Source organism: Priceomyces carsonii (assembly GCF_900007245.1).
Source record: "Priceomyces carsonii strain CBS4050 genome assembly, scaffold: Debaryomyces_carsonii_scaffold_2, whole genome shotgun sequence".
NCBI lineage: Eukaryota > Fungi > Ascomycota > Pichiomycetes > Serinales > Debaryomycetaceae > Priceomyces > Priceomyces carsonii.
This window is the reverse complement of record NW_026946675.1, coordinates 230,761-243,474: the sequence shown is the minus strand read 5'-3', so window position 1 is coordinate 243,474 and position 12,714 is coordinate 230,761. Positions and strand designations below refer to the sequence as shown.

Here is a 12,714-nt window from a genome sequence, read left to right as displayed (position 1 = left end):
TACATGGTAGTAATATAACTATAGACTACTTTTGCGGTTTGTAAGTTACTCAGGTCTCTGGAAAAACGTTAAGGCTATTCTTACCAATAACATTTCCAGGAGGATCATAAGAGCATATGACATACTTTTTCCAACCTTCAGCTGAACAGTCCTTGTATGCGCATCCTAGTTTAGTCGATCCTTTCCAGATTACCTGTGTAAAATGATCATAAGTGTTGGCGCTCGTATAGCTATATGAATCACCTTCTGCATACCAGGCCGCAACGGCTGAAGGACCAGTGCTGAAACCTGCAGCTAAATTTTCGCCATATGGACCATGAGTATGCGTCAAAACACCGGAGCAGTCATAGCTGTCTGCATTACTTTTAGCATAGTTGTAAGCGTCAACATCCCATGACAAATCGCCAACTTGATGGAGAGCCCTATATTTATTGTGGGCATCTAGAGTATCTTTTGCGAAGGTTTTATCAATGTCTTGGCTTTCGTAAATGGCATCATAAATGCCCGCTGATGACGAGGCATATGAAGATGATTCTGACGTAGATGAAGTCGATGAAGTCGTTTCCGCCTCAGTGGGGGTATATAACACTGAGCTTGTAGCTGATGTGTAACTTGTAGTTACTGTATTTGGATTCACATCTGATGAAGAAGTGGTTTTGGTTTCAATTGTGTCACTTGAGCTCGAAGCTGAACTTGAATCTCCTCTGAGACCATTTAAAAATTTATCTATCGAACTGAAGAATGAACTAAACCTGGAGCTACCGGTCGACACATTTGTGGAGCTTGACGTCTCAGCTGGGCTACTGGAAACTCCGGTTGAAGAAGTCGAAGATGTTGAAGATGTTGTAACTGCATTTCCGCTCGCAGCAGATGGGTCTAATAATGTGTATAATGAGCCATCCGTATTAATTACTTGAGTTGCCGTTTGCCATACTGTAACAACTTGAGGAGCTGGAGCAGCCTTTATTGTTGTAATTTGTAAAAATAGAAGTATGGCGTTATAACTTGCCGCCGTTCCTAACTTCATTTTTCAGTTCTTTGTTGGAGCACAGTAAGTTACTTGGGCGTAATCTATTTGCCTACACCGCTTGCATCCGTACCCAAGGAATGCTACGATATATATAGACTTGGAAATATGGAAGAGCTAACAGCAAGCAGAATTGCCCCTCAATATGGCTACTTTGCTCCTGTGTCTTTTATCCTGCAATAATCTTTCTCTTATTCGGTAATTTAATAAGAGCTGCAAATTAACTGCCTTACAATTGACCTCAAAAATTAGAAATTTGACATAAAGGGTAATCTTACTATTTCCTAATTAGGAAATTTTGAGATCCAGTTAACTAAAGAGGAAGTCTCGCTTAGTACGAAGAGACTCTTAGAATAAAGGAACAGTGTAAGTCATTATCACCTTTTATCTTAGGAAGGATATTACAAGTTCAGTAATTGCAATGTCTATATATTTCTGTTTTCAACTACACAGGTCTGATAAGTATATATTTGTTCGAACTTAGCTAGTGCCATATTCATTCAATAATCAGAACATATTAAGATAACTATTATTAATACTCATTAATTATAAAATTCCTAGCTTGTGTTTACCGGCTGCATGTGAAGACTTTTGTTTAAAAAGAACTGGATTTTAATAGAGTTCAACCTTTAATTTGGCCAAGTCGTACTTCCTAACTAGGAAATTAGAAGAACTTTACAAGACATGGCTTATGATGCTCTGGTGATCAACTCGTATAGTAGTGCATTCTCTTAGAAAGATCGTCATTTGCAAATCATTTCCGTTTGCTATTTTTATGCTACTGTCTTCCGAGTGGAGGGTTTAAGCATTATCGAAGTTTACAAAAATTTCAAAAATTTTAAAATTGCGAAAAATATTCATCAAAAATTAATATTCTAATCTATGAACTTTAAAATCTACCTTCAAATATTTCTTTCAATGTCTCCGCAATAACAGTTGCAATACCACCACCGGTACAACGCACAACTATTCTAAAGCGCTTGACAGAAGCATCTATTCCTTGGATAGTCGTAAGCAAACCATAATCGCATTTTTGTGTATGAATAATTCCAGCACCCATAACAAGAATATTATCATTATCATCTGGCGAGGAATGAACTACAGAGTATCCAAGACGAACCATTAGTCTAGAAATATTAGACGACAGGTACCCGTGCCTAGTACTTACATCAGTACTGAATTCACCCTCCGCACCCAAAAGATCGCCAATTTGTAACCACCTTTTCTTGAAATCTTCTAAGTTGGATTTTGAAGACGAAAGTGTTTTCAACAACAGGACTGGAAATTTGAGGTTTAATTGAACAAATGTCCCTCCACACTTAAATGAGATTGATAATATCGGACTCTGATCGTTTTCAATTACGTCACGAACCTTTGCTGATACTTCCATTGTGGTTTTATCATCCACTGTTGAATCTGGCATCTTTTTAACGGTCAATGTGTAACTAGGATTGTCTGAGTTTGACATATTTTTAACCTTCAATAAGTTTAGACCAGTTATAATTGTTCCTAAAGTTTTGAGCGAGTTATTAATAATTGAAAACTTATAGGTCAAAACATCCTTTTCTTTCAACACTCGGTACGTAATTTTGACCAATTGGTCGTCAAAAAAGATTCCCGCATCAAAGTGAAGTATCCTGTGATACCCTGCGTACCAATTTGGAGACAATGTTGCATCAGGATTTATGTTTGAAGGATCATCTTCGAAAGGATTGATATCGTTTGATGTTTCATTCAACTCTTTGTCTCCTTCTTCTGCGATCGGTAGTGTGAGGTTAGACCCCGATCTGAGGTTGCTTTTGCTAATAGTATTACTTCTTCTGATCTTCAGGATATTAACAAATGAACCTGATCTGCTTCTTGATGTCAATTTACGAATGTTACCAATTCTATTCATCAACGGGCTCTCTTTCTTTTCGAAGACCGGCAAAGCGGCCACTGCTCGCTTTCCAACATTTGAGTTTGAGAAATGAGTAGCTAATTGTAAATACTCATGCGAACGAGTTTGAATTTCCAAATCAATTGATTTCGATTCAACATCGAACAAGTCAATAATATCAGGAATGAATTCTTCATCAGAGCTTTTAATAGCATATTTTAAAAATGAAGAGAGAAGCATTGCCCTAGTCAATAGCGATACTCTGAAATATGCCCTATATAGCAACAGAAATTGCACTTTCACTGAAGTATCAAAACTATCGTTGACTAAGTGGCCAAACTCGCCTAAAACAAAAGCCGCAACCTTTACCAAGTTCTCTGAGAGCTCCCCAGATACAGAATTACGTTTTCCATTGAAATCGCTAGGTTCAGGATTTTTCAATAAGCTAATAATAAACTTGCAGCTCTTTTTTTGCAAATCTTCATTGTTAACAATAATTTGGACAATTCTTTCCCAAACTTCATTTCCAATATAATTCATTCCGTTAGAGTTAGAGCTGCCGCCAATAGATAACAACTTTAGCATAGTGGTGACGTAAGATGTCGAATCGGTGGCAAATCTCTCAGCTAAAATTGCAATTTTGACAGCGATCTCTGAGCGTAGACCATAGTCTGCCAGAGGGAAATAATCCAATAGTTTGTTCAAAATCGAACTGTATGATTTTTGGTCACATATTATGTATAAAATATCCAATGCTTTTCTCCTTACGGATATATCCTTATCATGCAATAACAGAAAAATTTTTGGTAAATCTTCATCAAATGTATTGGATGTCATCGGATGTTTCGATATCTGCCTTGCAGATAACTTTATCAATGCATCCAATGATAAATACCTGGTGTTGGTTTCATTCGAGTTTAGTAAAAGAACTAAAGCATGCATTGCTCCACTCATGGCATCCGGCGAGGGATCTATAAAAACTGCTAGTGAAACGGATTGAAATAAAATTGAGCTTTGCGTGTTTCGGTTTGGGAGACCCTTGATCGGACGAGACGAGCTTTGAATGGATTTGGCTACTACCTGACGTAAATTTGATAAGCTTTGGCTATCTAAATCACTGGACAAAAAAAACGAGGTGTGATCATTGGCTAATAAAAAGCAATATTCCACAAGCTGTAAGAGCTCAATTACTAGCCACGGCGCAGGAGTTTCATAGTAATAATATTGATCCGGACATTTTTGATCAACCACCAACGCATAAAGCTTATTGGAAATTGATGCCATTATGGATCTAATAAACTGAGGTTGAAGAGTAACGATAAAACGCATCAAAGGAATACAAGAAATTACCACACCGTAGTCACTATCATCAATCAAAGTTAAAAGTCTGGGAATCCAATTATCATGCTGGACAATTGCATGAGGATATAATTTCAAGAGAGTGAATAATGCCAAAGTTGATTTCTTTCGTACCATTGAAGACTGCATTGGAGAGGTGCAGAATGAGTAAATCAGCAACACCAATTCCAGCCAGTTACCAGATTCATCATCATGTTCGTCTATATGAAGAATACTTTCATCTGGGACGTTGAAAGTTGAACAGATGAATTGAATTGCTAAACAATTCACATTGTCATTTTCGACGCGTAAATCATTACGAAGAAATATGTGGACCTTATCCATCAAGTTTAGTAAGTGATCCTTAGCAGACTGGTGTTGCTTTATAGAACAGAAGATTGATATAGCCAAGTATCCAAGTTGCTTCTCAGCGTAGTTCAGAGATTCAAGCAATTCAATTGCACCTCTCATGCCCAGTTCCGCAACATCAGTATAACCTAGCAAATAGATATAAATTAACTTGCAGATGTACTTTTTCTTCTGATACCCATTCAAATTGGTACTAAACTTTGTCTGAATGTTATTTATTTCTAAATTGATGCGCTTATTCTCTTCTTCCAAATCCTTAGAGTTCCTCAAATCCACAATAAATTGTGTTAACCCCTTCATTGGAGGTGACATTGCAATCTTAGTCTCTCCTTTGATAGATCCCGTAGCTTGATCAAGACCTATCGGCCCACGAAAACTGCAGCGATTTTGTCTCACAATATTAAACTGCAGAGAGGCAGATTTGTGTAATAAACAAGTCGTGTGAAATGCTCATATATTCTTGTGCTGCACATACCAATAGAGTCTTCTTATTGGGCGGAAAATAAACTCGGCTTTCAATCATTGAATCTAACAAATGTTATAACTATTTCCTTTTATTAGCATTAACCATTGAACAAGTATAATAACAATTATGTCTGTTGCGAGAAGTATTTCTAACAAATTAGACTGGGCAAAGGTCATTTCCAGTTTGGGATTGACTGGTTCTACCTCTTCAGCTTTGACTGCCTTTAAGAAGAGAAACGACGATGCAAAAAAAGAACATTTGTCTTTGAAGGAACAGCCAACTGAGGTTGATTTCAGTCACTATAAATCTATTTTGAAAAACAGTCAAGTTGTGGATGAAATTCAGAAAGCTGTCTCCTCTTTCAAACCTGCAACTTACGATGTCTCTAAGAATTTGAAGACTATCGACATTTTTGAAGAGAAAGCGGTTGAAAATGCAAAGTTGACCGAAAAATCTGTTTTAGATGAAATTAAACAGTTGCAAGACACTTTGAAGGATATTGAAAGTGCAAGGCCATTCGACCAATTGACTGTCGATGACGTTGCCAAGGCAAGACCAGATTTAGATGAGAAGGTTACTTATATGGTAAAGAATGGAAAGTGGGAAGTACCCGGCTACAAAGAGAAGTTTGGCGACTTGACAGTTATGTGATCAATTCTTTATTCCATCTTACATAATCTATCGAATGGCTTATATGAATAAGCATAAACAATAAACGGTTATAAGTAGATTTCATGTTCTGTATTATTCTGTAGTAACCTAATTGTTTTCTTTTCCTATGACAACCCATCTATGATTTGTCTTATCGAAGTATTTGTCAGAGTAATCATCTGCATGCAAAATGTAATCGCACCAGAATAAATACATCGGGGATAAATATGAAAGAGACGATATATCTTTCGGAACAATATCTTCCTTGCCTTTGTAATTGTAACCTTTGTCAAAAGTTACATCCCATGAAGTTATAACGATATTACATTTAAACTTCTCCTTCAATTGTTCCAAGAGATCAAGGAATCTTTTATAACTTTGATTTGAAGAATCAGATCTGTATCCAATACTTTTATAGCTCATCAGGTGTAGCACTTTAAGCTCCCAATAAAAGACTGATATGTTGTCAATAACTAAATTTCGTAATTCATAATCTAGGTATTCAGTCAACAAACTTTGCAAAAAGAGTAATAAGTTTTCAAATGAACTTACGCTTCGAATGATGGTGGGTCCATTATTACAGTACTCTTCTTGGCCGCAGTTTAACAACACTGTGCCCTTACCTTTAATTTGCTCAATAAAATTAAGCTTTAGCTCTCTACTGCTAAATAAAAAATGGCATGATTGGTTAACTAATGTGGGATATACATCATGACGTAAGGGAACATTCAAGATACCGTCTTGCAACTTTATAAAATCATAAAGGGTCTTAGTCTTCATAATTCAAAATATCATCCTGTTCTTTGATTCAGTTAGAGACAGCTCTTATCAGGCTTGTCAAGTCTAACGTCTGGTATTCGACCAATTACTTATTGCTGACTTATTTGTTCTTTTGACGGTAACTGCGGTAAAGAACCAATTTACCGCACTCCCATAAAAAGTTTTCCATACAATCCTCAAAATATACACTTAACCAAATTTTAGATAACGGTCGCTCTAGTAAGTAAGGCGTAGTATACGCGTAATTATATTAAAGACGTCACGTAACCGAAGCATAGCTTTGCCCTTTAGTAGTGCTTCAAGTCACACAAGATCAATAGGTCAGCTTATTTCAGTTCCAATTTATCTATCTGTTGCATATTTTGATCACTCTAGACTCGGGGGAATTTGCTCAGTTCCAGCTTCAAGGAGGAAGTACTGGCATTAACAGCACTAATGTTGTTACAGGATATAAATTATAGAGCAATGGTGATACTGAAAGCGAAAATGGTTGTTAATAAGAGATTAATACAACCGCTTTTAAACGGAAAAACCCCATGGCAATTTGCACAGAGAATATTTCTTAACTGCTTCTTCATTGTTCTTTGGGCAGCTTCCACACTCTTCATAGATCATATACCGCGATCTGAGTTTATAATGATCAAGTTTTTGCTAAGATTGGATAATTATTTGTTCAACCCTTCATCATCATATATTGGACTGTTTACATTTTTACTTGTATTATTTTCGGGAAGTTGGTTATTGTATGTGAAATATTATTCAAAGCCTTTAGTTCAGAATTCAATACAAGATGATGGAGCAGGAGACTACGAACTATTAAATCTTCCGCTAGGTGCTAATGAATTTAACGATGATAGTATCAACAATAAGAGACTTGTAAACCATATCAAGCATTCACATTCTTGGAAGCCATACAATTGCTGGAGTCAAGGCCCTCCCATTTTGCTAGCATGTTCCTGGTTTATTTTGAACCTCTTGTTCACGTTAAAGTTGCCCATAAATAAAGCAAAAAACTTAATCGCTTGGATATTCTATGTCATACTACACTTCTTAGTACCAATATTCGTTGGGTTTTGGCTCTATTTGTTTCAGCCATCAGGTGCTCTTGGTATTTATGCTGTTAGTATCGGGTTGCAGAATATGTTGATCGCATTCACACATCTCATCTTTCCCAACGCCCCCCCATTGTATATTAAATTATATGGAGAAAACAAACAACCAACTTATGATATGATATATGCCGATGGAATAACAAGACAAGATATGAAGATTGGCCAAAGGATTTATAAAGCTGTTTACTACGCTACACCACATAAATTTGCATCATTGCCCTCAATACATTCTTCAATGACTTCATTAATCTTCTTTTATGTTAGCTATTATTCTAGATGGACTTTATTCAAGATACTAGCATTTGTCTATCTATTAGGGCAGTGGTGGTCAGCCCTATATTTGGATCATCATTGGAGGTTTGATTTGTTGGTTGGCTTGGTTTATTCTATTCTTGTATTCACGTTTTTTAGAATATGCAGAAATGGCTTGGGAAGAGTGGATGAGAATTTTATAAGAGCAAGACTAAGGCACGATTTTAAAGGCAGTAGTACCATGGGAATGAGGATTTTTAAAAATACAAGATTTCAAAATCTTTTTGACCCTCTAGCATAGTTTTTCATCTTGCTTCCTTTTTTTTGCATATATTATATTACCTTACGAAAAGTATGTACAATTAGAATAGCATTATAGTTCATTCGAATGAGAAAAAGTTTAAAGAAATTAGCTTAGTTTCAATTTGAGTCGTGATGATTCTGACTCGATGCTTCTTTTGCATGCTTATAAACAGTTGTGGATTAAGCTCGAGAAGAAGCGATAAAAGCTCATCTTTACTTGTATCCGGCTTTGCTCCTAGAATTATCAGATTATCATACATTGTATTGATACTACTTTGGTAAAAAGATTTTGAGGCCGAACGACAAATACAGCTGTAAGATGCTTGAGCTTATCGGGCTACTTTGAACCTATTCAAAATTAGAGGAAACTGTACAATAAAGCCAGAAGTCAAGAATGCTTCACATAGAAAGTATGTAACAATAGATCTGACGATAGAGTAAGAAGCCTAACAAGACTCAATGAATGAAAGGTAGTATTTCTTGTAAGATATATTTTAGCAAGCAATTTAAAGCAAAAAATGAAATCACATTGCTGCTGGACGGTTGAGAGAGCACTATATTTTTTGATATTTCCGGCATATTACTAACCACTCGTTTGACATCAATTAGATGAGTAAGCTTTTATGAAGTGTGAAAATCGAGGAGCGTATTGTGAAAAGTAAGTTAATACTATAAATTCACATATCAGATATGTTTGCTAGAGCTTTATTCAATAGTCTGAGAATTGTATGTTCACATTAAATGCAAAATTCTTTGTATGACCAATACTAACATCAATAGTCCCGCCCAGTTTTTGTAAGGTCATCTGTCTTTACTAAACCATGTACTCTTCCATTGGTTAGATCACTTTCCACCGAAATTAAAAACGCTATAGATAAGGCGGTTAGCTCATCGAAAGTTGTATTGTTTATGAAGGGCACTCCTGAGTTTCCTCAATGTGGATTTTCACGAGCTACAATTCAGATTTTGGGTCAGGAAGGTGTCGATCCAGAAAAATTTGCCGCATATAATGTTTTAGAGGACCCTGAATTAAGGGATGGTATCAAAGAATATAGCTCGTGGCCAACAATTCCTCAATTATACGTTAATAAGGAATTCGTTGGAGGCTGCGATATAGTGATGTCTATGGCGCAGTCGGGGGAACTCGGTGAATTGTTGGAAGCAAGTGATTGTCTTATTCCAGAAGATGAGCCAGAACAAAGCTCTGCAAACGTAAAGCCTAGCGATAGATCATGATGTTTACATAGTCAAGATTCTTTGGTATCTTTCTTCGCTGCTTTCAGTTTTGAGAGATGACGATAATACACATTTTGTATGACACTTGAGCCTTTTCAATAGTGGTAATGATTTATACATAGAAAAAAAAAAACCAAATAAAACAGAATTTCCTTGAAAAAATGAGTATATGCACAATGATCCTAAATGTAAACGAAGTAAAAAGAAATGAAAGGGCGGGTACCTTGTTATGGTATATGGCAACACTCTAAATCTTTAGCCGCTCCTTCTTGGAGCAACAGAGAGTATATAGACATAAATGCAGAGTTTAGTTATGCAGTGGGATCAACAGTACGTTGACGAAGTGAAGAAGTACCTGAATTGATTTTACTTAGAGACTTCAAGGTAGATGATCTTCTTCTTGTTAAAAGATTTGAGTCATTCAAATTCAATGTAAATTTGAAATCACCTGCAATACCTGATATGATAGATGATGACCTTGTTCGGTAGTCAGAAGCTTCTTCATCTGAATCTAGCGATATTGGTGACTTTTGAGATGAATCCCTTCTTTTGGTGAAATCATTGTCTAGGCTTGCTAAATCATCTTCACCACTACCAACATCATCGTCTTCGTACTCATTATCGCTATGATCATCTTCAGACTTATGTACGCTTTCAATTATCTTATCAACTTTAAAGACATCTTTGAAATTCAAGTCATTCAAATCATCCAGTGTTGGATTCGGAGTCCTAGGATGATTTTTATAAAGGTCCCTCTTTAAGCACGAGTCAGTTTCATCAGAGGAATTGTTCGTTTCAGATATGTTTTCGATAAATTGAACTGAACTTTTCGAGTGAGTACTTTGATTCAATATAGATGAACCCGCATGGGCCATTGCTCGATTATTGAAGACCATCCGAATCGCATTAGCCCTCGGTGAAAATAATGGAGAAGTACCACAAATAGTTTTTGCTACTGATAAGTGGTCCTCTGAATACTCGATATGTTCCACCGAATCCTTTAATGATTCAGAATAGCTATCATTAAATTTAGTATCATTGGAAGAGAAGTAATTATCACAAGTTGTATCTATATCAACTTCTTGATCAAAGGTAACGTTTTTGACCCAAGGATGTTGCCATATCTCCTTGATAGAGATCCTGGATTCAGGATTCACATCAAGCATGCGATCAATCAAATTTTTGGCATCATCACTTATATCGTCCCACCACGGCTTCAAAAACAGATATTGTCCTTTGATAATCTTCGCTGTCAAGTTTTCTGGATCATCGTCATAAAATGGAGGAAAGCCACAGAGGACAGTATACAACAAGCAACCTAACGACCAAATATCGACCGCTTTCGAGTAATTATTTTTCTTTGAGGTAGCACTAAAAAATCTAGTACGGTCATTTGATCTATCGTTGCAAGTGATAACCTCTGGAGCAGTGTATCCTGCTGTTCCACAGGGGGTCTTCAATGCAGAGTCAAAGTTAGACGATTCAGACTTAAGCTGCTTCGCTAGACCAAAATCAGCTAGTTTTATTATGCCAATAGTACCTCCACCAATTCCAGGAATAAATTTACCCTCATCTATTTTGGAGTCATCATCTGAAGCTCTCTTTGAAGCAAGAAATTCTTCCCTTGAGCGTTCGAAATATTTAATTCTTTTGATAATGAGATTTTCAGGTTTGATATCCCTGTGGACAACGTGAGCTTGATTATGCAAATAATCAATCGCTGATAAAAGTTGCCTGAAAACATGACGTGAAAGGTTTTCACTAAAATATGTATATTCGATGATTTTGTTAAAAATTTCACCACCATCGCAATACTCTAGGATCAAAAAGCAATGCTTTTCAGTATCATAGTGGTCCAATAGTTTTAAAACGTTTTCATGATTATTCGCTTTCTTCATTACATTAATTTCATTTTTAACATTTGCCAATTGTCTTACTGATAAATTCTCTTTACTTATAACTTTCACAGCTACATGAGACTTATGTTGTAAGTCCTTAGCCTCATAGACAGTTGAAAATGCTCCTTCGCCAAGTATATTGAACAACCGATATCGAGACGGTAAATCGGGATACAAACTATTAGGTCCATTGAAAGTGAAGCTTGCATTAGTCTTTTTCGGAGATTGATCAGAGGACGTACTCGAAGATATGGCATTAATATTCATACAAGAAGACAGTGGCGATAAGCTCTCTTCGTCAGCTTCCTCGCCACGGCCATCTGCCTTAAATAGTTTCTTGAAATTCTTGGGCCCGTTAGTATTATGATTAACAACCAGCCAACGCATAATTACGAAGTCAAATTGAGGAGTTGGATACATACTTGCATTATTATCATATTCTTAATTCACACTGAAAAGTTGATTCAAAAACAGATATTATATATATTATAGTTCTTAGCTCTGCGTAAACTCACAGGATATTGATTACAATTGGGGTCACACGATATTTGTCAAAAAATGATATAAGTATACTTTGCTTATACAAACGTGTTTATGCCTATTCAACAACTTCAAAAGATACCCACTGTCTTTGATTTTTGAAATTTTTGATCTTACCCCTTATTTGGATGTCTGATTGTTTTTAAATCAAGAAGAAATTTACCAAGACTTATTGTGTATGGGTGGGGAATTGACGTTGTTTCAATATTTTGTGGGTGCAGTGGATGCTTAATATAGATCTACGGCGCGAGAGTTATGTATTGGTATGAACTCTGTCTCGCATAATATGGGTGAGGAGGATGTTTTGAGCAACTACCACGACCCGAATTATGGGGTCGCTCATAGCTAAAAAAAAAATGTTTACTTCTATTTTCAGAACATGACGTCATGGTTTTGTAATATCTGCAGAAATTTACGTAAGTAGATACCAGATAAGGAAAAGATCGCCCACGATATATTGTTTACAGATAAGTTACAGAAAAATAATCCAAAACTGAGACCGATACCAAACTTCAAAGCCCCGCTCAGAGTGCAGAACAACGCTATAAAAAGCAGAATGCAGTGTAGTAAGTAAGTATATGTTAGTAGCCCGTAACTAAGTTTTCTCGAGATAATTTCGGAATATGATATCCGAGGCTGGAGACTCTCACATGAGACGAGAAAGTAGTAGCGTTAATCTTTGAGATCGCAGTTGACAAGTGACCGATCAATCACCGGAGATGTACAATGACTAAGCGCAAGTAGCTTTGTATCAATAAGTTTGACGGATGATTATTACAAATGACACCAAGGGGATCAATATGGGAAAGTGCATCCATCATGTCATTCTAAGCAGGATCGTTTTGTTTGATTATCTTATTCAC

The 12,714-nt window shown here is 36.3% G+C and overlaps 7 protein-coding genes across 7 annotated transcripts; 3 read left to right on the top strand and 4 right to left on the bottom strand.

Moving 5' to 3' along the window:
- Positions 1 to 49: 49 nt before the first annotated feature.
- On the bottom strand, positions 50 to 1,027 carry PRY1 (Pry1p; the record flags this gene model as incomplete). The annotated part of the gene is made up of 1 exon (XM_062951373.1): positions 50 to 1,027. One exon carries the CDS (start codon positions 1,025 to 1,027, stop codon positions 50 to 52), a length of 978 nt encoding a protein of 325 aa, XP_062808382.1.
- Positions 1,028 to 1,916: 889 nt separating this feature from the next.
- PRCAT00001572001 (uncharacterized protein) lies at positions 1,917 to 4,925 on the bottom strand (the record flags this gene model as incomplete). Its single annotated transcript, XM_062951372.1, has 1 exon — positions 1,917 to 4,925. The coding sequence occupies one exon, from the start codon at positions 4,923 to 4,925 to the stop codon at positions 1,917 to 1,919; it is 3,009 nt and encodes a 1,002-aa protein (XP_062808381.1).
- A 280-nt stretch (positions 4,926 to 5,205) lies between these two features.
- ATP7 (F1F0 ATP synthase subunit d) lies at positions 5,206 to 5,730 on the top strand (the record flags this gene model as incomplete). The annotated part of the gene is made up of 1 exon (XM_062951371.1): positions 5,206 to 5,730. One exon carries the CDS (start codon positions 5,206 to 5,208, stop codon positions 5,728 to 5,730), a length of 525 nt encoding a protein of 174 aa, XP_062808380.1.
- A 108-nt stretch (positions 5,731 to 5,838) lies between these two features.
- Positions 5,839 to 6,510, bottom strand: PRCAT00001570001 (uncharacterized protein; the record flags this gene model as incomplete). The annotated part of the gene is made up of 1 exon (XM_062951370.1): positions 5,839 to 6,510. The coding sequence occupies one exon, from the start codon at positions 6,508 to 6,510 to the stop codon at positions 5,839 to 5,841; it is 672 nt and encodes a 223-aa protein (XP_062808379.1).
- A 435-nt stretch (positions 6,511 to 6,945) lies between these two features.
- On the top strand, positions 6,946 to 8,175 carry PRCAT00001569001 (phosphatase PAP2 family protein; the record flags this gene model as incomplete). The annotated part of the gene is made up of 1 exon (XM_062951369.1): positions 6,946 to 8,175. One exon carries the CDS (start codon positions 6,946 to 6,948, stop codon positions 8,173 to 8,175), a length of 1,230 nt encoding a protein of 409 aa, XP_062808378.1.
- A 692-nt stretch (positions 8,176 to 8,867) lies between these two features.
- PRCAT00001568001 (monothiol glutaredoxin) lies at positions 8,868 to 9,413 on the top strand (the record flags this gene model as incomplete). The annotated part of the gene is made up of 2 exons (XM_062951368.1): positions 8,868 to 8,903; positions 8,958 to 9,413. 2 exons carry the CDS (start codon positions 8,868 to 8,870, stop codon positions 9,411 to 9,413), a joined length of 492 nt encoding a protein of 163 aa, XP_062808377.1.
- Positions 9,414 to 9,724: 311 nt separating this feature from the next.
- Positions 9,725 to 11,731, bottom strand: PRCAT00001567001 (uncharacterized protein; the record flags this gene model as incomplete). The annotated part of the gene is made up of 1 exon (XM_062951367.1): positions 9,725 to 11,731. One exon carries the CDS (start codon positions 11,729 to 11,731, stop codon positions 9,725 to 9,727), a length of 2,007 nt encoding a protein of 668 aa, XP_062808376.1.
- Between the last annotated feature and the right edge of the window lie 983 nt (positions 11,732 to 12,714).